Below are 27,074 nucleotides of genomic sequence, written 5' to 3'. Positions count from 1 at the left end.
GTTTACTCGTGTTTTTTTTTTGCTCTTAATAATTGACTTCTCAGCCCTTAAGTGCCTTGTGGAAAACAACAGTAACCGCAGCAGAGTATCCGTAAAGTATAACATGTAGGATTTTAGCACCCAGAAAGAAACAAGTCAGGAACAATTACAGCCACCTTGGGGTGGGTGAAGAAACTGACGTGTGTGTGTGTGTGTGTGTCCCTCTCTCTATTTTGTTTCAAGCTTGGTTATCTCTGACCTCAGTACGGAGATGCAAAGAAAAGCAAGATAATACATAGGTTAAAACCAAGGGCAGAAGTTCTGGGTTCTAATTTAGGTTACACCATTTAATAGCAGAGCCCTATGACCTTGGGCAATCTACTTACTCTCTCTAAAACTGATTTTTTCATCTGCAAAATAGATTAAAGGCAGTGCTTGAAATTTGCAACGCATTCACTGTCCCATCAGATCCTCCTCGGAACCTCATCAGATGACCTCTGATTGCTCAGCCACGGACTACGGTTTGACTCCCGGCCACTTCATTTCTCTCTCTGGGTCTCAGAAGTCCCAAAGGATTGCGGGGAAAAAATAATAAGGCTCGCCGGTCCTGTTTTGTGGAAGAGGCCACAGAGGCTCTGCGAGCCGCAGCACCCAGCCCAAGGTCGCCCAGTGGGGTCCGCAGCGCGGTCCTAGAGGGCAAGACTTACCCAGAGGAGCGTGGAGGCCACGCGGCTCACATTCCCGGAGGCGCTCGGCCCGTGGGCTCGGTGAGGGGGCTGGCCGGCGCACTCGCGCTCCCCTCTGTCGGCGAGAGGCGGCTCCAGTCGTGACAGCGGCAACAAGGAAGTGGAGGCGAGGGCTCGTGCGCGCATCCCGGGGGCTGGAGGAGCCCCGGCCCCGCGGCCCCGCCCGGTGACACACGGCGCGGAGTCGCGACAGACCCTCTCGCTCCCCGCCTGCGAAGTCGCGATATGGAGTCGTGGAGGGCGGGTGTAGGAGCACAGGTTCGTCCTGCAGATCCTTCGCCGACTGCTGCCGAGGGCCCCGGGGGTCAAACCCCGGGGAGCCCGAGGAGGACAGCAGGGACACGGGAGTCGCCGCAGCACCGGTTCACCGGCGGCGGCGGTAGCAGCAGTAGCACACCTTGGACCGCCAGGGAGACTCGTCCCGGCGGCCTTCGCGGCGCACCGGAAGCGTCTGGCGGCGCGTGACTCCGTGCGACCCCTCGCGCAAGCGCAACAGTCCGGCCTTAGCTGGGAGGCGGGCCCTTAGGAACTGTTTGGAGGCTTTGAGGAGGCCCGCTGAGGCGGACGGACTGCTTCCGGCCAGAGGTCCCGGGCGGAGGAGGAAGCTGTAGTTGCCGGCGGTGCGTCCCCCCGGCTGCTCAGCCCCCGGGCACAGTCGTGGGGCGTTCAGGTAACAAGGGCGGGGCTACGCCGAGCGTGAGGGGTCGTGGCTCCGCCTCACCTCTCAGAGCCACGTGGGGCCCGGGGAACCCCCCCACACAGCTGTGTCCCGTACGGTACTCAAGGCCTGACCCCATCCTTCTCAGTCTGTCCCCGTGCATTCAGTATAAGGTTCATATTTCCTAACGCAGCATCAGGCCTCCCTCATCCCGGTCATCTGCAGTCAGCCCGTTTCTCCCACCGCCCCACGGATAGTAATGACATCGCGCTCCTGGAGTGATTGAAGCGGAGCTAAATGACCGTGTGGAGAGACTCCGGGAATCTGATAGGGATGGTATGGTTATTTCCCGCCGATGTCACAAATTGTCCCGCATTTATACACGTTCCCGCACGACCCTCACTATCTTACACACGTATTATCGATCTGCATACTTCTCTCCATCTACCGCTATCATCGTTCCCCACCTAGACTCATGTAGTCTTCCTGCTTCCGCTCTTGTCCCTCTAAATCTGACAGCAGCCACACGGATCTTTCTGAACTTTAAGTCTGATCATGTCACTCCCTTGCATAAAACCTTCCGGTGTTTTCTCCTTCACTTGGAATAAAATTGAAATTTCTTAGCTTGACCTCCAAGACTTTGTCTAGTTTGGCTTTTGCCTGGTTCTCCTTCCACATCTCTCGGTAATACTGGTAGTTCCCACAACAAACTACATAGCACTCTGTAGCGTTCAGAACATTGGCTTTGTAGTGAGCCTCCCTGGGTTTGAATCTCAGCACTGCCACGTGTAATCTGTATTAAGCATATAAAGAAAGGGCTCAGCAAATTACGTTCGCTCAGGAGATCCTCAGTAACCGGTTTCTGTCGCAGTAATTGCACCACCGTTCACTGGGTTGCTTAATGCTCGAGTCAAAGAATCCTCCTGTACCTCACATCAAGTCAGTCAACAAGACCTGCAACAACGTAGCCTAGAAATAGACTACTCCACATCTTCACTATTACAGTTGTAATTCAAGCCACCGTTCTCTCTCACCTGAACTGCTTTTTCTCTGACACTCTTCAATTCCATTCTCCACACAGCGGTCATCTTTTTCTCCTTGCTTAAAATTCTCAGTAGCTTCTTATTGCACTCAAATTAATATTCGAACTGTATGTGGCCTGTTTTTATTTTCAGATTTAGGGGCACCTTTTAGGAGAATGGACTTCATCTATTACGTTCTCCACCCTGCAACCAAAGGACTCCTTAAAAAGTGCAAATTTGATCATGTCATTCCTTAAAACGCAAACCGAAAGAAAACTTCTGAAGGCCTATTATTGCCCCTTGGATCAAGCTAGAATCCTTAATAGGCCATTCTGTGATTTGGCCCTCACTTTCTTCCCCCAAAGACTTTTTTTGTCTTGATCATGCCATTTTATCTTTGATAGTACTCCATTACCTTTACATATATTTCTTTCCATCTCATGAATTCCTATTTATTTCTTAAGGCCTAACAGAAATATTGTTTCCTCTTTGTCCCCACCCACCATTCACCCCAGTTGATCACTCCCACTTTTGTGTTCTCTGTTATAGTGCCTCACACACTGTAGTGTTTGTCTTTCCTGTCTAGATGGTCGAGATGGTAAGGTCCTCAAGGGTGGGCATTATGTTCCATTCATCTCTATATGGCTGGCATCAAGCTCAGTGATTGGCACATAGAAGATGCCATGAATAGATGGATATTTGTGTGGAAGTGGTGGTAGAATCCTGCCCTCAGGAAGGAGTTATCACAGCACCCTCTCTGGTCCTTTGAGGGCTCTGGGTTTTTTTTTTTAATGATAAAAGGTCTAAGCAGCAAATTACCACTGCTGGATCCTGTTCTGTTTGGCCAGCCTGGGAGGTTGGTTGGTTTGTTTTAAATTCTGAAAACCTCTAGGTAGGGCATACAGACCACAACACTCTCTATTAATACCTTATCTACATTTCACTCACTCAAGATGCTTACCTGGTCCCTAAAAGCATTTGAGTTTAGAGCACCTGGTCTAGTGTCCAGTACTTCAACCTGGAAGGGACCTTAAGGATCATCTGGTCCTGTGGTTTGTCACCATGGAGCCTATCAGAATCACTCTGGGAGCTTTTAAAAAATTATTTTCCCTCATAGAGATTTTCTATGAGATTCACTAGGTCCAAGGTGGGGCCTGGAAATGAGATTCTAATATGCCTTCCCTGGTTGAGTCCAGTCTCTGCATTTCAAAATGGGAAAGAGGCCCAGAGAGGGACTGTAATCTGCCTATCACTTTTGCCATCATCCCTCACCTGAATTATCAGCAACAGCATCCTAATATCCTAATTGGTCTCTTTGCCTCCTTGATCCATTTTCCATAAAACATTTTAAAATGTAAAAGCAGATCATGACCCTCCCTTGCTTAAAAATCTTCAGTGGATTTCTGTTACACTCAGAATAAAATACCAACTTCTTGTCATGGCATCTTTGAGTGGTCTGGCTCTCCACTTTTGTCATACACATGTGAGTCTTTCAGTTCAGTACCTCAGTCTCTTTCCAGCCCTCAAGCTTTGCTGATGCCCTGTCCTTTGCTGGGGTGCCCTTACCCCCTACTCTTCATAGAGATTTCAGCTGAAATGCCATATTCTCAGTGAGACCACACTTGGCCACTCTGTGTAAATAGATCTTCCACTTTTATTCTCTATCACAGTGTTTGTCATAGCACATATCACACACTGTAATTATCTGTTTACTTATTGTTTCTATCCCCCACCACACTGTATAGTTCATAAGGGCAGGGACCTTGTTCATCACTGTATCCTTACAGCTTGGCCCTGTAAATAATCACTAAATGAATGTGTGACTACCAGAAACATCTTCCCACAATGGAAATCTTTCCAAGTTAGATGGTGATAGAGTTTTGAAGTTCTCATTTTGGTGTGGAATTTCAAGCAGGACCATGGAATGGCAGAAAGAGCACTAATCTGAGTCAAGAAATATGAGCTACATGAACCTGTAGGCCTCTTCCCTGGGCCTCAGTTTGTGCATCCATAAAATGAGCTGGATAATTACCCCTTGAATTTATACAGTGCATTGCTATTTGCAAAGCTCTTTCACCACCTATTAATGTCAATGTATTCTCACAGTGGCAAGAGCAGACACTGCTATTCCCATTTTTATGGAGTCTCAGAGAGCTTAAACTAGATTATTTATAAGGCCACTTATTTTTCAAACATTCTGTAAGTCTGTAAAACTAGTTTCTACAAAAAATCAGTAGCATGAATCCTGTTTCCTCTTGATTATGGCCTTTTATTATCAGTTCCTAATAGAGTTCTTTGAAAATCTGAACCCTTTTTTTTTTTAAGGGGAATCCATCATCTTTGGTTCCTGATAGGTACTTTGTTTTGTCTTCTCAGTTTTTCACACCTGTGGCAAAAGAAGCCACGAGGAGGAACGGACGCAGCCCTGTTAGCTGTGGCCCAGGCCTCGTTCCACGGATATGGCAAACAAGGGGAACAAGAAACGACGGCAGTTCTCCCTGGAGGAGAAAATGAAAGTTGTGGAAGCTGTAGACTCAGGCAGGAGGAAAGGTGATGTGGCAAAAGAATTTGGTATCACTCCTTCTACTTTGTCTACATTCTTAAAGGATCGCACCAAATTTGAAGAAAAGGTGCGGGAGGCATCTGTGGGGCCCCAGCGGAAGAGGATGAGGAATGCACTCTATGATGACATCGATAAGGCTGTTTTTGCTTGGTTTCAAGAAATCCACGCCAAAAACATTCTCGTGACTGGTTCTGTCATTAGGAAGAAAGCACTAAACCTGGCCAACATGCTTGGCTATGACAGTTTTCAAGCAAGTGTGGGCTGGCTGAACAGATTTAGGGATCGCCATGGAATTACTTTGAAAGCAGTCTGTAGAGAGAATAGTGACAGGCTAATGAATGGTCTAGGAATAGATAAGGTTAACGAGTGGCATGCAGGGGAAATTATAAAACTGATTGCTGACTACAGCCCAGATGATATCTTTAATGCTGACGAGACAGGAGTGTTTTTCCAGTTGCTTCCCCAGCACACACTTGCTGCTAAAGGGGACTATTGTAGAGGGGGCAAGAAAGCAAAGCAGAGGTTGACAGCACTCTTTTGTTGCAATGCTTCAGGGACTGAAAAAATGAGACCATTGATTGTTGGTAGGTCACCCAGCCCACGCTGTCTCAAGAACATCCATTCCCTCCCTTGTGATTACCGAGCCAACCAGTGGGCATGGATGACGCAGGATCTATTTAATGAGTGGCTGATGCAAGTGGATGCCAGGATGAAACAGGCAGAACGGCGGATCCTCCTGCTTATTGACAACTGCTCTGCACACAACATGCTTCCACGCTTGGAAAGGATCCAGGTGGGGTATCTGCCCTCAAACTGTACTGCTGTCCTGCAGCCCCTGAATCTTGGCATAATCCACACCATGAAAGTGCTGTATAGGAGCCACTTTCTAAAGCGGATCCTCCTCAAACTCAGCAGCAGTCAGGATCAAGAAAAGGTGGACATTAAGCAGGCCATGGACATGATTGCTGCGGCATGGTGGTCAATCAAGCAGTCCACAGTGGTGAAATGCTGGCAGAGGGCAGGCATCATCCCTATGGAATTTACAGATTCCGATGCAGAAGAAGCGGCCAACGAACCAGCCGCTGTCATTGAAAAGTTGTGGCGCTCGGTAGCTATTGCCACCTGTATCCCGAATGAAGTAAATTTCCAGGACTTTGTAACTGCAGATGATGACCTCATCGTCTCCCAGGAGCTGATGGACACAGAGGTCATCCAGGGCATGATGACTGATGAAAATACTGATGAAGCCGGAAGTGAAGATGAGGGGGAGATCTCTTTACCAGAACAGCCAAAAATCACCATCGCAGAGGCTATCACAAGTGTACAGAAACTTAGACAGTTCCTTTCCACTTGCACAGGCGTTCCCGATGCAGTTTTTGGACAGCTAAATGGCATAGACCAATATTTAATGAGAAGAGTAACACAAACTCTTGTGGATTCCAAAATTACAGATTTTCTCCAAACAAAATAATGTAGGAATTAACTGCCTCTTTTACTTTAGAATATGTACTTTTATAAGAATAAAGATTTCTTTAGGTAGGATATTGAACTTAAATTTTAAGCAATATTCTTATGACAACATTCCAGTCCCGTACCAGTTGCTGTTGAGTCAATTCTGACACATATCAACCCTACAGGACAGGAGAACTGCCTCACAGGGTTTCTAAAGAATAGCTCATGGGTTTGAACTACCGACCTTTTGGTTAGCAGCTGAGGTCTTAAGCACCGAGTCATCAGGGCTCCAACATTCCGGTATTCTGAAATAATCAGGAAACACCCTTGAGTGGGATTTGGAAGTGAAATTTCACTGATACCTGTGTTCTCTTTTGAGTAACCCAATGGTTCCCAAACTTGTCTGCATGTTAGAATCACTTGACTAGGTCATGTGATTCTGACAATAGGACACAGGCATTAATAGTTTTTGAAGCTCCCCAGGTGATTCAAATGTGCAGACAAGTTTGAAAACTTCTGGGTAAGTCACAGGAAAGTCAAGCACTCCTATGGGCCTGGAGCCAACTTCTTCCCACTGGGGTTAGCTCAGTGGTTTTCAAATTTTAGCACACCTCAGAATCACTTGGAGGGCCTGTTAAAACCCAGATTGCTAGGCCCAACCTTCAGAGTTTCGGCTAGATCCTAGCACTTCGCTCTTCAGCCGGCTGTCTGAGTCCTCCCTATCGCTAATGGTAAAAAAAAAAAAAAAAAAATCAGCAGGTCTTACTCTCAAATCATCTGTGAACTCTTTTCTGCTGACTTGGCAACTCTAGAACATTCTCAACTACTCTCTTAAATAACATCAGTCAGGTGTTCCGTAGAGGTACATCTGTCTTGCCCAAGCAGTTAACAGGAGCCATCTAGCCTATTAAAACGTCCTGTAGTGCTTCAAGGAATCCTGGTGGTGAAGTGGTTAAGAGCTCAGCTGCTAACCAGAAGGTGGGAAGTTTGAATCCACCAGCCACTCCTTAGAAACCCTATAGAGCAGTTCTACTCTCTCCTATAGGGTCACTATGAGTTGGAATTGACTTGATGGCAACGGGTTTTTTTTTTTGTTTGTTTGTTTATAGTGCTTTGGGTTTATTATTAATAGGGAGCTGGAGTACAGGGAAATAAAGTGCTTTACAAAAGAGACATGAATAAGATCTGGGAGGCAGGATATGATAACAGAGGACCCTGTTAATGAGGATCACTGAAGAAAACACATAGACCATTGTATCTGCCACTTTCCAGACAAGGTGAAAGGTAAGTTCATGAGAGAGATGTCACGTGTGAGTGTTTGGATGGGTCCTAATTTGGATCATTCACACTGCTTCTCTCCATCCCTATGGATAACCCAGCCGGTACCATGTAATCAAGATTAAGACACACTACATTTGCCCTCCATGAAAGTGACCTAGAGTCCCTGGGTGGCACAGATGGTTAAATGCTCAACTATTGGGCTAAAGTTGGCAGTTCGAGCCTACCCAGAGACACCTCAGAAGACCAGCCTGGTGATCTACTTCTGAAAGATGACAGCCTATAGAGCACGATTCTACTGTGCAACACATGGGGTCGCCATGAGTTGGAATTGGCTTGAGGCAACCAGCAACAACACAGTGACTTAATAAATCACTCCTTTTTTTCCTGTGTGAAGAACATCTTTTCCCTCCACCCCGTGTGAAGAATACTTCAGAGAAATCGAGAGCAGATCTAATTTTAAGTTATGATTTAGAACTATGTAAATTTCTAATCAGGCTTATGTTAAAACAGTTTTCCCCTATAGAGAAGACATTCTTAATATTCTTTATAACCCTAATATCTATTCCCAGTAAGTCACATTTTTTAGAAGGTACACAGTACCTGTTAATATTATAGTCTTTTGTTGTTTTTTTTCCTTCTTCAGGTTAATTTTGTGGATATTTCAGAAACCCATAGCAATTTTGTTATTTTTCTTTAGTTACTTAATTGAAACAGATTATAAAGCAGATTAGTCATGGAAAGTACTGCTTCCATGTTGAACAAGAAACAACGGATGTTTAAATAGATTTTTTAAAAACTTATTTTGGATATTTTTCCTTTAACAAACTAGTATAATTTGGATTAGACATACTGTATGTACTTTAAATTTTTAACATTTAGGACAGGGAACCTTGTGTTCTCGCTGAGTGCTGTGGTTTTGTCTCACTGCCAACACCTTAACTGATGATCTCAGCACCATCTTGTGTCAGCATTACTGACACAATTTCTAATTTCTTCCCTCACCTTTCTCCAGAAATCCATTTTGTACACATTGTTAGCTCTATTGGCATCATGCCATTTCCTTTGCCCAAGTGTCTGTGTTGGCTCTCAAATACCTACAAAATTAAAAATTAGCTTTTTCAGCTGGGTTTTAGTACCCTAGTGGTTAAGAGCTACATCTGCTAATGAAAAGGTCTGCAGATCAAATGCAACAGGTGCTCCTTGCAAACTCTATGGCACAGTTCTACTCTGTCCCATAGGGCCGCTATGAGTTGGAATTGGCTTGACGGCAGCGAGTTTGGTTTTTGTTTTTATAGTCTGACTGCGACCTGCATTTCCAGCTTGGTTGCTCAGAACAATTCAGTGTGCATGATGCTTCCCGAATAGGCCATTGTCTTCTTTCACTCCATAGCCGTTGGCCTGTGTGCCTTTGCCTGAAAGCCTCACCCTGCTCACTACCAAGCTAGGCTCTGCACATTCTTCAAGAACTCACTGGAGTCCCCCTTCTTGAAGACTCCAGCAGCCACTTCACCCTTTTTCCCCTCGTTGCTTGAGCACTTCTTATCTCTACCACTCAGTTAAGCACTTAAATGCTGTCTCTGTTCTGTGGCTCTTTATCTAGACTGTAAGCTCCATGAGAGCAGGGACCAGCCTGCCTTTGTAACCATAATGGTGCCTAGCACTGTACTGGGAACATCATAGGCACTTTAATAAACATTTGTGTATAAATTGATAGATGCATGTAATGTGTCAAAGCCCCCTCATTTTTAAAGCTGCATCAAGCATTGATTTGACGAGAAAATGGCTGGGAGATAAGGTAGGATTATGCTTTATTTTAAAAGGTTAGCAAAAATTTTCCAGGAATATCATTGCCTCAAATATTATTCCAGTCAACATTATCATCTCTGTGAGAATGAAGAGCTCTAACGCATAGAGTTAAACCTCTTTCTTGTTTTTGCCTCCATATATATCACAGGACTTTAGTATGAAAGGCTTTGTCTAAGTGCCGTAGTAGGTGTTCAGTAAATGTGTGCTTTTATTAAAAAAGAGAAATTTAATGTCCTTGATTCATTTAGATCCTGAGAGATGGAAATCATACCAGAGAAGAGGGCTTTGTGCTCTAGTTTACGTTGGTTAAACCTTTCATTCTATTGGACATTAGGGTTTGTTTATTATTTTCTTGGTCTGTTCTTGTCAACAGACTCTACAGGTTCCCCCTGCCTATCTGGCCACTCAATCTCCACTTGGGGACTTAGTTCTGCCCCATTTGACCTATGTTTATTGAAGTGTCTGTGATGTTTAGGCCAACACATTGGGACTAGGCACCTATCTCAGTTGTGCTGTCATGAGGATAAAAATGTGTACATGCCACAGCATAAATATTCTATAAATGCTATCAGTCACCATTACTATCAATCCCTATATGAACTTAACAAATACCATCTAGAGGCAGGGACCTATCTAACCAAAGAGATGCTGGATATGAAAGGGATTAGCCATTTCTTCCACTAACAGATCTTGGAGTTCAGAGTTCCAGAGCCACCGGCCTGATCAATAGATGACAACTCAAAGAGTTTTCTTTGCTCTATTACTAAGAAGGATTTTTTCATTCGAAAGGAAGATGAGATTTATTGTCTGTTATTTAGCAAGCACTGTTTCACTTGTTATCGTTTAATCTTTCCAGAAAATCATAGAAAGACAAGTTCAGATAATGTAAGTAAATTCCAAGGTTACTAACCTTTTAAACAGCTCAAGAACTAGACCAAATTCTTAGTTATACAGTGCTGCTATAACAGAAATACCACAAATAGGTGACTTTAAAAAAAACAAATTTCTCTCACAGTTTAGGAGGCTAGAAGTCCGAATTTAGGGTGCCATCTCTAGGGGAAGGCTTTCTCTGTCAGCCCTGGAGGAAGGTCCTTGTCACCCTGAGCTTCTGCTCCTGGGCAATCTACATATGACTTGGCATGTCTCTTTAATCTTTTTTATATCTCAAAAGAGATTGACTCAAGATACACCCTACCCTAATCCTGTCTTATTAACATAACAAAGAACCCATTTCCAAATGGGATTAAAACCAAAGGCATAGAGGTTAGGATTTACAACACATGTTTTGAGGGGGATACAGTTCAATCCGTAACATTCCACCCTTTGGCCCCCCAAAATTTATGTCCTTCCCACATGCAAAACACATTTTACTACATCACATCATCCCTAAAGTCCTAAATCAGCGTCAAGCCCCAAATCTCATTTTTTGAATCATCTAAATCAAATATGGGTGAGACTTTAGACATTATTCCATCCTGAAGCACAACTTTTCATTTGTGAACCTGTGAAATCTAGACTGCAAGTTTTCTGCTTCCAAAGTACAATGGTAGAACAGGCACAAGGTAGACATTTCCACTACAAATGGGAGAGACTGGAGGGGAAAAAAGGGATGACAGGCACTAAGCAAGTCCAAAGCCTAGCAGAGCAAATTGCATTAGCTCAAGACCGGAAAATAATCCTCTGTTCTCCAGATTCTGGGTGTTGCCAATGCCCTCTGGATTCTGGGTGGAAGCCCCTAGGCCCTGGGCTTCAGCTCCACCTTCCATGCTATCCGAGGCCATACTTCCAAACCAAGATGAAACCTGTTGCCTGCCATCAAGAGGATTCCAACTCATAGTGATTCTGTGGGACAGAGTAGAACTGCCCCATAGGGTTTCCAAGGAGCAGCTGGTGGACTTAAAGTGGCATGTAGTAGCACCTTCTGGCCACCAGAGGGCACAAGTGGGCTACATAAATCAACCAAACCCACTGTCCTCGGGTTGATTCGGACTCATAGCGACCCTATAGGACAGAGTAGAACTGCCCCATAGAGTTTCCAAGGAGTGCCTGGTGGATTTGAACTGCCGACCTCTTGGTTGGCAGCTGTAGCACTTAACCACTACGCCACCAAGTTTTCCTGGGCTACATAAGAGAGACAATTTAGTCAATTGAAGAAACTAGGAGCAGCCACGTTCTGACACTGTAGAGATTGAGAGAGAAGACGAAGGAAGAGACATAAGATGTGGGACTTGTTCAAACAACCAACTTAGAAATAACTGACAGGAACCACCTAATCCACGCCATTACACACTTATCCCTTCAACAGAAACTTTTTCCAAACTATTGGATAACCAAAGGCCATGTAACTGACCCTGGACAGATAGATATGCTCTGGAAATGAGCTAGTGTTCGATAACTACCCATAGAATATATTCATGTTTGCAACAACCACTTATTGGACCTTTTAATATACCCACAGCTGGCCGTAGGGGCTGTGAAGATGAAGTACAATGGCCTTGTCATTAAGGAGTTCAGTAAGTAAAAAAAAAAAAAAAATTAAGTAGAGGAGATAAATGAGAGGGAAATTAAAATACAAAGTGGTAAATGCCATTTTAGAGAATATATAGAGGTGAAGCCCAGAGGGAATCCTAATTGAGAGAAGAATTCAGTAGGAAATTTTCCCAAGAGCAAGGGGGCATTTAGTGAAAAGATCTGGAGATCGAAGTAGGGAGTTAGGCACACAGGCTGAGAGGCAGAAGGAATAGCATATATAAGGGCCTGGAGGTATAAAACAGAAAATGGCTTTGGTAATGGGCCGTGGTAGCCCGTGTAAAGAGCTTGGCTGCTAAGGAAAAGGTCGGCTGTTCGAATCCACCAGCTGCTCCTTGGAAACCCTATGGGGCAATTCTACTCTGTCCTATAGGGTCACTATGAGTCGGAATTGAGTTGGTGGCAACGGGTTTAATAGTGATGGTTGCTCAACATGATGAACACAATGTCATTGAACTGTACATGTGAAGAATATTGAAATGGCAAGTGTTTTGTTACATATATACTTACCACATAAAAAGGGGGGAAGAAAGCTCATTTGGGAACATCTCAAGTCAGAGGTTGGTAGGTCAAGCAAAGGATGTATGGCCAGACAAGAACAGGAGATGTAAGCAAGGGCAAAGTTTTTAGGGTCTTGTCCATTAATTTTGAACTTATCTTGAAGACACAGGAAAAGCCCTGACAGAGTAAGCAAGGGTCAGATTTTTTTGGAAAATAATTGATAATAGTGGAGGCTGGCTCATAGAGAAGGAGATAAACTAGTTAGGCCGTTGCATAGTCTAGAAGCAAAACGAACACTGAGGGCGGGAAAGAGATACTGGATTTGAGAAACACCAGGTAGATGGATTTGGTCTGGGAGTTGAGTAAGATTCTAGAAATTCCCAGGCTTCTGGCTTGAGTGGCTGGATCACACCATGATCAAGGTAAGTTAACATGGGATCATTTTGTTTTGGGGTGTATTGCGTGTGAGGTGCCTCTGGGCATCGAGGTAGAGCTGCCCAGCATTGAGATCTATATATAGACAGATATGCCAGTTGGCATGCTGGAAAGGTCAGGCTGGAGATCTCACTTGGTTGCTGTTAGCATGTAGATAGTGGGACAATTGAAGCCATAGTTGCAGATGTAGTTACCTGGAGAGAGCCTATAGTGCGAAGTGTTCATGATAGAGTCCATGAACCAATCTTTTTATAATTGTGAACATACATATGCACACGTGGATATTTCTCTAAGAAGAGCCATACTTAAGCCATATTTAAGCAGCGGTGCTAAATGTGAAGAGGCCAAGGGCGCAATCATTGAAATGACGGATGAAGTGGGAAATCCCTTAGAAGGATGGAACGACAGGATTTAGCCTTTATGTGACAATTCTGTCCTTATGTGGCTTCCTTCAGAAGTGGCTGAAGGAGATACTGGAGAATCATGTGAGTGTACTTCTCAGGGCTCTGGATCTCAGGTTATCCCAGGTGCTGTGTGTGCAGACAGGGTAAGTGCAGAGAACAGTATGGCTAGAAGGGCCCTTAGACCAGTCCAACTCCTTCACTGTGGGGTAGAGGTGAGGTTGGGGGCAGAATGTCCAGGGTTACAGAAGTCCTGCAGAAGGACTGAAAAATGTCCTTAACCCTATACCCATACTCCCACTTCCTCCACAGAATTGAGAAGCAGAAGAGGGAGAGACATTCCAGGAGAAGCTTCATGGCAGGGATGGGGAGGGGGTAATGGTACAGGTAATTCCTTAACGAAGTATTGTGCTCCACAGTTAGGAACTTCACTCCCAGTTAACTCACTTTCATGATAAGGTGCTACCGTCAATCTGTGGATGCGAAAAACATGGCTCAAAGGTCACCTGCCCAAATTCAGACTTACTAAACCATGAGCCAGATTTGGGTTTCCTGATTCCAATGTGGTATGGAATAGTGGCCATGCAATGTAGTCCTCCTATCCTCTTTACTGATGGAAAAAATGTGTCCCCAGAGGTTAGCTGACTCAGGGCCACAAAGCAAAAAGAATTGATGTTTTATGTATTTCTATGCGGAGAGATCCCTTCCTTATAGTTGGGAAAAATTAATGACTAAATTACTTTCCAAACGTAGAGAGACAGTATTTTAAAACTCACTGGTGACCTAAATGTGTTTTTTAGTTAGAACCTTGATTGGACTCAAGTAATTTAGACACAGAAATGGAAAATATAAGAATATAGTAACACTTTATTATCAGACAAAAGAAATCACACCTCTAGATGCCAATATACATATTGGATTGTATATAATAAACATCACGAACATATACTTCCAGAAGAAAAGGGTCTGCTATTAAGCAACTTTGCACCCCGCACCCGCAGGGCTGAAATCTAACAATAACCCATCTTTGTCCTGTAAGCGGGTTTACGCATGATTTATGTGAAATAGCATCAAGGCACTTGGCTTTAATTAGAAAAGACATACGTACTATAAAACATGTTCCTAAAGTCATCAGCCTTGAATTAAGAAAAAAAGAAAAGGGAGTATACTTTTTGGTGAATAGATAAGACTGACAATTCAGGTTCATTCACCTGTCCCCGATACAGTCTTGATTTGTATACAAAGTTGCAAAGGAGCCAAAAAAAAGCAAAAAGGCAACATATAGATTGGTATGTTCACAAACACTCATTTCTGATAGATGGAAGTCACGGCAGCTTAAGGACTCAAACCGTAATTTCACAGCTAACTTGGATTGAAAATATAAGAGCCATTTGATTCCAAGTATCTTAGTGTCTTAGGGATGGGGGATGAAATTGGGGGAGAGAGCCTCCCCGTAGTAAGTTTAAAGCTTTAGTTTAAAACGATTTTCTGGCCTACACTGCTTGTGTATTTACTAACTAAAGAACCTTCGGTAAGAAGTTTTTTCATTTGTGTTTTTTAGTAAGACTATTTGGCTTTTTCACTACTATTATTCAAGTCCAAGAAATGTTACATAAGGCTCCAGGGTAGACTTACAAATACACTATCTCCAGTAAAGGCATTTAGTGTCCATCATTATTGGTTTTCAGAATTCAATAGGCTCCCTCCTTCATTAACATTAAAAAACATTAATTTCCTTCTAACTGTATTTAAGATGTGTACTTTAAAATTTCAGTTGTAAAACATTTTTAAAAAAATAAATCTTCCCATTCCCACATTCATTCCACATTTATATTCCCATTCATAAAATTACTAAAATTAAATTTTTAAAAACACTAAAAATTCATCTTTAACTTATTATAGTACTTCTATAGTATTTTTTCTATAGTATTTTACTTTATTTAATACATAGGCTACGATAACAAGTTAGCTGGTGTGGTGTTTTGGCCTGTTCCATTGTGATTTTCATTCTTGGAATTAGCACTCAAATTAATGATTTCATTCGCAAGTGTCTAAAGCCAAAAGCCAAAATAGTTCAGAGCCTAAAAGCTTTCTAGATCCAATTTCATCCTTTTTGCAGATAGTTTTTTAAGCCCAGTTTCAAATAAGTCATCATTAGAACAGATAAAACATTAGACCAAAAAATAAAAATAAAAAAATTAAGCAGTCTAAATCCCACCCATTGGGTTTTTCCCGTTTCGCTGTGGACTCTTTCCATGAACAGACCCGGGGCATCACTCCTCCTCATTGGCCTCAGGTGCCTGCCTCCTACACAGCTCTCAGTCAAAGCTCAGCTCAACTGTCTTCCTAAAGCACTTCTCTACCTGCCCCAGGGAGTTACCACGTAGACCATCTACGGGATTTAGTACCATAGTCCCAGCACATGGCCCAAGACCCTAGTCTCCTGCATAGGTCTTCTGGAAGTATTTCAGGTAATGTCTACATTGGTGATCACCTATAGTAATACATTTCAAAAATTAATTTAGAGGAAAACAATACATTGAGAATATTAATAAGAATCACAGAACTCGAGTTTATCATCATATATTTGAGACTGAAGTTCCAAAAAAAATACACTGCAACCCTTTTCTCACTTACAGCTAACTCTGAAGATAAAAGCTTTTTAAATGACAAATTGCTAAGACAATCTCTGCACAGAATTATCACATTTTTAAAAATGTGGTCATTAGTGTGTCAGAATAGTTCAGTGAACTCATGTAACATCCCTATACATTTTTAAAAGTCACCATTAATCCATAATGGTAAATATACCAGCACATTTTGGCTACGGTTGTTTAAAAGTCAGATCATCTAAATCTTACCTTGTTTTCCTTTGGTCCTACTTAAAAAAAGGGGGAGGGGCAGTTATCAACTAGACACATAGTGCCAGTCACTCCGCTTAAATGAAACACACAGTGCTTCGGAGTAGGTTAACAGAGGCTTTTGCCACACCCTGACTACCATGTGCTCCTCAGCTCTGGTGAATCTGTGAGCCTCTCCTTTCCGGAAATTTAAGCTGGTTCTGACCTTGCTCCCAAACACAGGTGTGCCTCCTAATCCTGATCTCCCTACTGTAAGGGGGGCTAACCAGGGACTGGATTGTATTTAACTGGGCCCCTCTCTTTTCTCCCTCCACTGATCACATAGTCTTCGCAATGGTCTACTCCCCTTGCCCCTCTCTGTTCAACAACAAAAAATAGTGTATAACCACATTTCAATTAAATGATAACCACTTTAAGATATCCAGGATTTTATATTTGCCAATAAGCAATGAAAAACCATTGAGAAAATGCTTCATTTAGACCTTCCGCTTATGAGTAAGCAAGATAGATTTTTATGTCAATACAGTGTACAAGATATCACTTAATGAACTAAAGTTCAAGCCCTTGGGCAAGAAAGCAAATGAAAACATTAGTTTTTGTTGGTGAATTAGGCTTTGGGTCCAGGTCTGATTCCTTTAAATGCCAGCAATAAAAAAATTTTAACAATGTGCAAGTATAGGCAGACCTCAACCCAAGCACGGAGGGTGAAACGTAAATTCTAGTGAAATCTTAAATGTTTTTACAAATGGCTATTAATGAACTACTAAAAGCACAATCTCTTGTTTGTTTGTGTAGAAGAGGTACAAACCAGAACACAATTCAAGAATTTGCTAATTGCATAAAGCTCCACAAATGTTTATATCCACATAAGGACAGAATTGTCACGTAAACGCCAAATCCTATTGTTCCATCCTTCTAAGGGATTTCCCATTCTTTGACTGAACTAAATTTTTCTGCTGTGCTGGTGTTTGCTAAATTAGAGTTGTCTTAAATGTGTACTCATTACCCTGTCACAGGGCATTAAAAACCAAAAACCAAACCCACTGCTGTCAAATCAATTCCAACTCATAGCGACACTATAAGACAGAGTAGAACTGCCCCATACCATTTCCAAGGCTGTAAATCTTTATGGAAGCAGACTGCCACATCTTTTGCCCACAGAGCGGCTGGTGGGTTTGAACCACTGACCTTTCAGTTAGCAGTTGAGCACTTTAACCACTGTGCTACCAGGGCTATTTCACAGGGCATTTGTTATTGTTGTTAGGTGCCATCAACTGACTTCAACTCATAGTGACCGAATGCACAACAGAACGAAACACTGCCCAGTCCTGCACTATCCTCAATATCTGTGCTATGTTTGAGCCCATTGTTGCAGTCACCGTGTCAATCCATCTCCTTGAGGGTCTTCCTCTTTTTCACTGACGCTCTACTTTGCCAAACGTAATGTCTTTTCCAGGGACTGGTCGCTCCTAATAAAACATGTCCAAAGTACGTGAGACGGTCTTGCCATCCTCACTTCTAAGAAGCATTCTGGCTGTACTTCTTCCAAGACAGATTTGTTCATTTTTCTGGAAGTCCATGGTATATTATAATTCAAAGGTATCAATTCTTCTTCAGTCTTCCTTATTCACCGTCCAGCTTTCCCATGCATATGAGGTGACTGAAAATACCATGGCTTGGGTGAGGCGCACCTCAAAGTGACATCTTTGCTTTTTCACACTTTAAAAGGGTCTTTTGTGGCTAGATTTGCCCACTGCAATATGTCATTTGATTCCTTGACAGGGCATTCGATATCTGTAATAGTCTCAATTCACACCTGGCTTGGGGAAGGGGCAAGGGAAATTTCAAACAAATGACCAAGCAAGATACTGTGATTTTACTTTTTTATAAAGCTGGGGAGAAAGAATACTGGCTAAAAATAAACCAAAAAGGGCACAAATGCAAGCAGCAGCAGTTAACATGTCTGAAATTCTAGACCTAAGTTCCAAAAGAATGTAAGGACACTATTACATTTATTCATAAGGTCAATCACTTCAAAGACAGAAATCTACTTTTTCTACTGAGAAACTGCCTTGTGAAAAGGGAAAGGTATTTTCCATTCCACATAAACAGATGGGCAAAGCTCTAACTATAGAAAAGCAACACTGGCACTTCATAGAAATAGCAAGAAAGATTTATGTATATGTGTATATATATATATTTATATGTATGTGTGTGTGTATATATATATAATAGACACTCTACACATACGGTTTGCCTCTCATATTTAAAACTGCTTAAAATGTAGTAGTTTTAAAATGATTTTGCACTTATGCAATTACTTTGTTTAAAAGACATGGTAAAATGTTTCAACCTCACATAAATTAGTCTCCTATTCCAGATATCAAAGGAACTTTTTTTTCTCACCTGTCAAGCTCCAGATAAACTTTCAATGTCAAACATATCTTGCTTTTCAAAGGAAAACTATTCTTTAACTCACAACCTGTGGCCAGTTATCATAAATAATATACCCATAGAGTTTGGGTTGTATGAATATGATGCTTCTATATCCTCTTGCGTAATGGTTTAAAGTGACTTGAAGAGTTAAAAGCTGTCACTGTCATCAATGTTTACTGTACACCAATAGGTGCATGGCAGTAAGCATTAGCTTTGCTTTCACTAAAACATCTAAAATTAATCATTGATGTCCTTTTGGAAGCATCTATCATGCTATGTATTCTTACCCATTGATTACAGTGACTTTTTCTTGCAGAGTAAAGATGAACAGAAGCTTCTATTTGAGAATCCTTGCTGAAATGCTATGGGTGGAGGGGGGAGGGTTTGCTAAGTAAACCAATCCTTATGGGAAACTGTCAATCATTTCTTTTTACAATCTATCCATGACTGTTTGCCTCAAGTTCATTTAAAATGATATAGAGAATTGCTAAGTTGGCGTCCTGCCCTGTATAAAGGGTGTTCTGTATAATGGCACACTGGCTGTCAGGATGTCACAAACCTGCCCAGCCATCTGGAATCCTGATGTGACCATACCCATAGTTCCTTGCCTTAAGGAGAGGAATGGTGCCTTCCTACTAAAAGCCAGATACCCTACTGCTGTCTGGAGAGCTAAGGCTGGGAAAAGAGAAGCACAATAAGAACAAAGCTCTCCGGTTATGACTCTGTGCTCCAGAAACCTCCTGGCCTTCCGGTACAAGAGCAGGTGCAATTTTCTTCCCCTCCTTCCTTTCCCTCCCTCCCTACTGAAAAAAAAAAAAAAAAGAGCCTTGTAAAGGCTCTAGCACTTCTAATGCAAATCCCAGGTTCACCCCTTTACCTGAGAGAAGAGTCCAAAATGCATATCCTCTAAAATAGGATAGTAGTGAAGCATTGGGGCTACTTTACAGTTCAATTCAATAGACAGTTTATTACACTCCAAGAATACCTCGGTTCTTGAGCATATGCTACCTCCTGAAATGGCTGAATGTTGAACAATTCTTTTTGGTACAGTAACTCTGTATATTCTTTCCATCTTCTTTTGATGCGTCCGAGTCATTCAATATTTTGCCCACAGAATCCTTCAATATTGCCAACTCGAGGCTTGAATTTTTTATCAGTTTTTTCAGCTTGAAAAACGCCAAGCGTGTTCTTCCCTTTTTGTTTTCTAACTCCAGGCCTTTGCACATTTCATTATAATACTCTGTCTTAGCAAGCCGTCCTTTGAGATTTTCCATTCATCTTCCTACTTCATCATTTCTTCCATTTGCATTAACTACTCCGTGTTCAAGTTTCAGAGTCTCTTTTGGTCATCTGTTTTAGTCTTTTCTTTCTTTCCTTTTTTTTTAGTGACCTTTTGCTTTCTTCATGTATGATGTCCTTGATGTCCCACGACTCGTCTGGTCTTTGGTCATTAGTGTTCAATGCATCAAATCTATTCTTGAAATGGTCTCTAAATTCAGGTGGGATATACTCAAGGTTGTATTTTGGCTCTCATGGACTTGTTTTAATTTCCTTCAGCTTCAACTTGAACTTGCACATGAGCAAATGATAGTCTTGTTCCATGACCGGCCCCTGGCCTTGTTCTGATGATACTGAGCTCCATCAACTCTTTCCACAGATGTAGTGGATTTGATTCTTGTGTAGTCCACCTGGTAAGGTCCACGTGTATAGTCTCCATTTACGTTGTTGAAAAAAGGTATTTCCAGTGAGTTGGTCTTGCAAAATTCTATCATGTGATCTCTGGCATCATTTCTATCACCAAGGCCATGTTTTCCAACTACTGATCCTTCTTTGTTTCCAACTTTCGCATTCCAATCACCAGTAATTATCAGCATCTTGATTTTATGTATGATCAATTTCAGACTGCAGAAGTTGGTAAAAATCTTCAATTTCTTCACCTTTGGCATTGTGGTTGCTGCATGAATTTGAGTAACAGTCATATTAACCTTGTCTTCCTTGTAGGTGTATGGATATTATCCTATCACTGACAACGCTGTACTTCAGGACAGATCTTGAAATGTTCTTTCTGACGATGAATGTGACACCGTTCCCTTCAATTTGTCATTCCTGGCATAGTAGACCATATGACTGTTTCAAAATGGCCAATACCAGTCCATTTCAGCTCACTAATGCCTAGGATATCTATCTTTAAGTGTTACATTTCATTTTTGACAACTTCCAATGGAAAGAATACTCCCGAGTCACTGTACCAAAAAGAACTGGTTGACATTCAGCCATTTCAGGACTTAGCATACAATCAAGAACTGATGGTACTGAAAGAAGTCCAAGGTACACTGAAGGCACTGGCAAAAAAATGAGGCTCCAAGAATTGATGGAATACCAACTGAGATGTTTCAGTGAATGGATGCAGCGCCAGAGATGCTTACTCATCCATGGCAAGAAATCTGGAAGACAAGCTACCTGGCCAACTGACAGGAAGAGATCCGTGTTTGTGCCAATTCCAAAGAAAGATGATCCAAGACAATGTAGATATTATCAAATAATTTCATTAATATCCCATGCAAGTAAAATTTTGCTGAAGGCAATTCAAAAACAGTTGCAGCAGTACATCAACAGGGAAGTGCCAGAAATTCAAGTCAGGTTCAGATGCGGACGTGGGAACAAGGGATATCACTGCTAATGTCAGATGGATCTTGGCTGAAAGCAGAGAATACCAGAAAGATGTTTACCTGTTTTAGTGACTACACAAAGGCAACCAACTGTGTAGATCATAACAAATTATGGATAACATTGTGAAGAATGGAAATTCCAGAACACTTAACTGTGCTCATGTGAAACCTGTACATAGACCAAGAGGTGGTGTTTGACTAGCATAAGGGGATACTGCATGCTTTAAAATCAGGAAAGGTGTGCATCAGGATTGTATCCTTTCACCATACTTATTCAATCTGTATGCTAAGCAAATAATCTAAGAAGCTGAGCTATATGAAGAACGCAGCATCAGGAGGAAGACTCACTAACAACCTGCGATATGCAGGTGACACAACCTTGCTTGCTGAAAGCAAAGTGAACTTGAAGCACTTACTGATGAAGATAAAAGACTACAGCCTTCAGTACAGATTACACCTCAAGAAAAAAAAAATCCTCATAACTGGACCAACAAGCAACATCATGATAAATGGAGCAAAGATTGAAGTTGTCAAGGATTTCATTTTACTTGGAACCATAATCAACGCCCATTGGAAGCAGCAGTCAAGAAATCAAACGATGTATTACATTGGATAAATCTGCTGCAAAAGACCTCTTTAAAGTGTTAAAAGGCAAAGATGTCACTTTGAGGGCTAAAGTGCATCTGACCCGGCCATGGTATTTTCAATCACCTTGTATATATGCGAAAGCTGGATGATGAATAAGGAAGACCCAAGAATTATCGATAAATTTGAATTATGGTATTGGTGAAGAATATTGACTATATTATAGACTGCCAGAAGAACAAACAAGTCTGTCACGGAAGAAGTACAGCCAGAATGTTCCTCAGAAGCGAGGATGGCAAGACTTCTTGCATACTTTGGACATGCTATCAGGTGGGGAGAACATCATGCTTGGTAAAGTTGAGCGGGTCAGCCAAAAAGAGCAGTACCCTCGATGAGATGGACTGACACAGTGGCTGAAACAATGGGCCCAATCATAGCAATGATCGTGAGGATTGGAGGACCAGGCAGTGTTTCGTTCTGTTGTACGTAGGGTCACTATGAGTCGGAGCCCATTTGAAGGCACCTAACAACAATAGTAAGAATGCCTCATATCTGCACTAAAGCTTGAAGCCAAAAGATTTTATTTTTTCTTTTGTCTAGCCATTAGCTCTACTGCATTTACGTACATACAAAGTGTGCCACCAGGGCTCCATACAAATGCCATTAGCTTCAAAGAAAGAATAACGTCTAGCCAATAGTTTAAAATTTTAAGTGTGTAATATTTTCCACTGTGGAAGTGGATATTTTAACCTATTGGCTGGACATTTTTCTTCCTTCCACCTACATTCTTCATCAATCACTAGAAAGACTCAGACCATTGAGAACACATACTCCTTTCTGATTCTGAGATTCCACTGCAAAGACCATCGCTTCATACACACTATAGAAGAGCAGATTTTCTTCTTCGTTTTTGCAATACTCTCCCCTGGCCAGGGAGTCCCTTACAGAGGGATTGCAGTGAGCCAGCAGAACCTGGATACCGACTGCTTCATAATCTCTGTGAACTTCTTTCAGTGTGTGGATCCCTGCTGTATCTAAAAATTGTATTGCACTGCAGTCAATCACTATTGTGTGGAGCTCCAGGGGTTCATGGGAAAGATGCACGGAAACTTCATCCTGCATTCTCCTGAAAGTTTCCTCTTTGATCTTCCTCTTTGCAGCCTTCCTCTGAGCTGCCTTTATTAAGACTGGGTTGAGAGTTTTTTTGTATAAAGCAGATTTAAAACATTCTTTGTTTATGTAGTAGAGAGGGGCTACAAAGCGGAAAATCTTGATTCCCGGCTTAGTCTGAAGGTTCTGGTAAACAGATGTGGATTCAAAGATCTCAGAATCTTCTACCAGGCCAAGCAACGAACTCTTTGGCTTCTGAGTGCGGAGAATGACACAAAACATAGAGAAACAAACTCCAACAAGCAGGCCTATTTCTGTACTTAGCAGTGCAGAGGACAACATCGTAACAAACCAAATAACTGTATCCATTCTGCTAAGCCTCCACATCTGGGGCAGATCCCTAAATTTAAGTAGGGCTCCCCGCAGATTTACAATAGTGATCACACCAAGGACACATTTCTGAAGGGAGAAGAATAAAGGAGCTATTACCAGGAGGACCAACAAAAGAACCAGGGCTGTTACCACACCAGAAAGTTGAGTTTGGCAGCCTGTCGACTCTTTAACCAGCGTCTTTGCAAGAGCTGCGCTAGTAGTAAAGCAGTGGAAAAAGGAAGGGATGATATTGCAAAAGCCAATGGCATACATTTCCTGATTTGCTTTGACTGTGTAGCCATGTTTCTTGGCAAACATCTCAGAAAGTGATACAGTGATAGCAAAACCAATGATAGAAATAGCTATTGCATCTACAGCCACACTAGGAATTAAGTTCCAGTCTGGTGATTTGGGAGGCATAAACCCAGTGGGAATATGTCCAGCAATACTGGAGTTGTAGTTTTCATTTAGTTTTCCAAAGTGAGAGGCTAATGTGGCTGCTATAACTACAATGAGTTCAGTGGGAATTGGTGCCTTAAGCTTGGACTTGAAGTGCTCGTTGAGTTCTTTGGTTGGCAAAAGAACCAAAAGGCACAAAAAGCTGGTGATGAGATCACAGAGATTGGTCTTATGGATGTTTCTGAAGATATGTATCCAGGCAGTGATAAGTGAGCCCACACCATTACTCCGAGGAAGGCTGAGCCCAAGGAGATACTTGGCCTGAGATGTAAGAATAGTGAAGGAGGCACCGGTGACAAATCCACTCAGCAAGGCATCTGAGAGGTAGACAGAAACAAAACCCACTTGAAAGAAGCCCATCGCTACCTGAAAGAAAGGATATACAAGTGTTAAATATAAATGAAAATGAGCTTCTAAAGCTAGAGTTAACCTGGCCTTTCTTGGCACAGAAATATACTATCAAATCATCACAGAATGCTAGAGCTAGAAAAAAATGCCATCATATATGAATCCTCTCATTTTACAAAGATAGGAAACTGAGGCTCAGAGGGCTAAGCAATTTGTCCATAGTCACACTGTTTGTTACTCATTAGCCCAGCTGAGACAACCTTCTAGCACCAAACCAAAATCAAACCCACTGCTGTCGAGTTGATTCTGACTCATAGCGACCTTACAGGACAGAGTAGAGCTGCCCCATACGGTTTCTAAGGCTCTAAATCTTCACAGAAGCAGACGGCCACATCCTTCTCCAAAGGAGTGGCTGGTGGGTTTGAACCTTTTGTTTAGCAGCTGAGTGTTTTAATGACTGTGCCACCAGGGCTCCTACCTTCTACCACAGTTTCTTAAACTTGAATAAGATCCAGGCCTCTTTTAAAAAGGCAATTCTCAAGGATCTACAGAAGACATCTAAAAACTCAAACTGGAAAAATTCTTTTCATTAAAAGACCACAGTTTCTTTAAATTACAAATCACTGCCATAAAAGTGAAGTTTTATCATAAAACAAAAAATTGGATTTACTTCAAAATATAATCACACTTAAAAAATTACTGCAGAACGCTCTCTAATCGAATCTCATTTTGAGATTGTTTTCATCCAGTATATATATTTATGCCATACTGCCTTCCATATTAATAATTTTACACTCTTCAAAGATTTTTTTTTTCCCTTCCCAATAATTCCTTAGAATCCTATTGCTTCTTTCCTCATTCTTGGTGAAGTGTACTAATGAAAAAGCAAAAATAGACGCTGAGGCGCACAACTCTTCTGTACACTACCTTCCCTTCTCTCACTCGTTCTTCCTCATCCAAGCACCAAATAAAGTGAACCACTCTTGCCCTTCCCTTGTTGCTTCCAAATGTCTGTTATAGAGAAGAGATTTAATGCTAGAAATGACTCCTGGAAGCCAAAATGTAGGGGAATGATAATAATGGCAGAATAGTGGGTTCTATAAGAGATCCAAGAAGAATTTCATCTCTGATCCTTTCTCCTGGCTGATAATATAAAATAGTGAATTTTCTCCCTCCCCGGCAACTCAAGAGAACTACCCTGATCAGTAAGAGTAACTTACCAGAACAGTGATTCTAAAGGAAGGGGCATAGGACATGCATAGTTTGAAAAATTCTGCATTCCTTCTCTCCCAACCCCCAATTTGGTTATCCTCCTGCCTGATTTCTAATGCTGACTCTGCCAATAACCAACTACACATAATCTCAAGCAAACCCAGTGTTTCTTGATGTATAAAATTAATGAGTTGTACTAGGTGGTCTGAGGTCCCACTCTGGGCTATATTTCTACAGACAAATAACTAAAACCTGGCTGACTGAAATTCATGGGTTAAGAGGCAGCCTAGGATTGAGAAAAGAGAAACAGCCTTATCCTAATGTGGAGTCAGGCAGACTAGGGTTTGAATTCTGGCTCTATCTCTCATATACCCTGGGTTTTCAATAAAGGATAGCTTTAATAATTATAATTATAATCTCTAGGATCCCTTATGGTTAACAGTCTGAATCCACCAGCCACTCCTTGGGGCAGTTCTACTCTGTCCTGTAGGGTCACTATGAGTCGGAATAAATGGCATACATCAACAACAAGATCCCTTATAGCTCTAAGATTTTATGTATAGAGATTACTTTTACCAGAAACAATCACTCGTTCCATTGTTTCTTACCTGATAAACTCCAGCCATAAAGGTTACAGTGCTGCCAACTCTAATTGCATAGCAACTTCTGTCACATGTCTCATGTAATGTGTGGTTTAAAGATGTGCTCTCATTTGAAAACACTCCTGAAGAAGGAGCAATATGGGCAGTGTCATAGCCAGCTTTGTGTAGTTCCCGATCAACTACCTCACCAATCATAAGGCACAATACTCCAAAAATGCCCACAGAGATGTGACGGGAGGTACCTAATAGGAAATAAATTATGCTGGCAAAAAAGGACGTGTACAGGCCATAGATGGGTTCTTGGCCAGCCAGCAGAGAATAAGCAATAGACTGGGGCACCAGTAAGATGCCCACAATCAAACCAGACATTATATCTCCTAAAATGTTTTTCTTCAGATCATATTTTGGAAGCCACTGCAAAACAGGAAGGAAACCAAAAATCATGTTTTTTGCTTTGGCTGGGCTGCACTGGCAAGTCTTCCGTAGCTTTTTGATGACAAAGTGTTTGAAGTCAGTATTTGATTTCTGTCGAGGTTCCATATGGATCCTAGAATGAGGTCTGCATTGATTATTGGTCCTAAATTGCTTGAAGTCAGTACTCGATTCCTCTTGAGGCTCCAGATGGATTCTAGACTGAAGACTGTATTGGTCATTTTCTTCAGATGAGTCCCTGGGTGAAAGGACTTGTTGTTCTTTACTTTCCAGGGACATTTCTGGAGACAGGTGCTTCAGCTTCCTACTCCAGAAAAAACACCCATGTTAACTGATAAAGTAATTCTTAGTGATCACACATCTTTAACTGTCCTACTTGTCATTCATCAAAGTTAAGAGGAATTCAGTTTTGGGGTAGCTATTTTACCTCTGGAGCCCTGGTGGCACAGTGGTTAACAACTCAGCTGCTAATCAAAAGGCTGGCAGTTCAAATCTACCAGCTGCTCCATGGAAACTCTATGGGGCAATTCTACTCTGTCCTGCAGGGTCACTGTGAGTCAGAATTGACTTGATGGCAATGGGTGTGGGTTTCCTTTTTTTTTTTAATCTTACATC

General features: G+C 42.0%; 3 protein-coding genes across 10 annotated transcripts in view; 1 reads left to right on the top strand and 2 right to left on the bottom strand.

Annotated features, from left to right (window-relative positions):
• The window catches only part of HMGXB3 (HMG-box containing 3), a 54,155-nt gene extending 53,058 nt beyond the window's left edge, over positions 1 to 1,097 (bottom strand). For 3 of the 4 annotated variants that reach the window (XM_064278111.1, XM_064278112.1, XM_064278114.1), the window contains exon 1: positions 687 to 795. The gene's annotated coding sequence lies outside the window, so the exon portion shown is untranslated. Of the gene's footprint in view, positions 1 to 686 lie in introns of all 4 variants that reach the window. The other variant, XM_010591828.3, reaches the window with a different exon arrangement.
• A 77-nt stretch (positions 1,098 to 1,174) lies between these two features.
• On the top strand, positions 1,175 to 7,180 carry TIGD6 (tigger transposable element derived 6). Of its 2 annotated transcripts, none has more exons than XM_003404596.4 (2): positions 1,175 to 1,395; positions 4,782 to 7,180. In XM_003404596.4, exon 2 carries the CDS (start codon positions 4,865 to 4,867, stop codon positions 6,437 to 6,439), a length of 1,575 nt encoding a protein of 524 aa, XP_003404644.2. In that variant the 5' UTR covers positions 1,175 to 1,395; positions 4,782 to 4,864; the 3' UTR covers positions 6,440 to 7,180. The 2 variants fall into 2 exon arrangements, with proteins under 2 accessions (XP_003404644.2, XP_023406373.2); XM_023550605.2 differs by lacking the exon at positions 1,175 to 1,395 and adding an exon at positions 1,402 to 1,719.
• Positions 7,181 to 14,220: 7,040 nt separating this feature from the next.
• The window catches only part of SLC26A2 (solute carrier family 26 member 2), a 31,611-nt gene continuing 18,757 nt past the window's right edge, over positions 14,221 to 27,074 (bottom strand). For 3 of the 4 annotated variants that reach the window (XM_023552693.2, XM_064278122.1, XM_064278121.1), the window contains exons 3-4: positions 26,034 to 26,763; positions 14,221 to 24,231 (exon numbers count right to left, since the gene is read on the bottom strand). In XM_023552693.2, the coding sequence (XP_023408461.2) occupies positions 22,717 to 24,231; positions 26,034 to 26,738 (2,220 nt within the window). In that variant the 5' untranslated portion in view covers positions 26,739 to 26,763 and the 3' untranslated portion in view covers positions 14,221 to 22,716. Of the gene's footprint in view, positions 24,232 to 26,033; positions 26,767 to 27,074 lie in introns of all 4 variants that reach the window. The other variant, XM_064278126.1, reaches the window with a different exon arrangement.

Source organism: Loxodonta africana, chromosome 2 (genome assembly GCF_030014295.1).
Source record: "Loxodonta africana isolate mLoxAfr1 chromosome 2, mLoxAfr1.hap2, whole genome shotgun sequence".
Taxonomy (NCBI): domain Eukaryota; kingdom Metazoa; phylum Chordata; class Mammalia; order Proboscidea; family Elephantidae; genus Loxodonta; species Loxodonta africana.
This window is presented reverse-complemented; position numbering and strand designations above follow the sequence as displayed.

What these genes read in the sequence shown, in the direction of transcription:
- TIGD6 (XM_003404596.4), top strand. Translation starts at nt 4,865, where the DNA reads ATGGCAAACAAGGGGAACAAGAAACGACGGCAGTTCTCCCTGGAGGAG.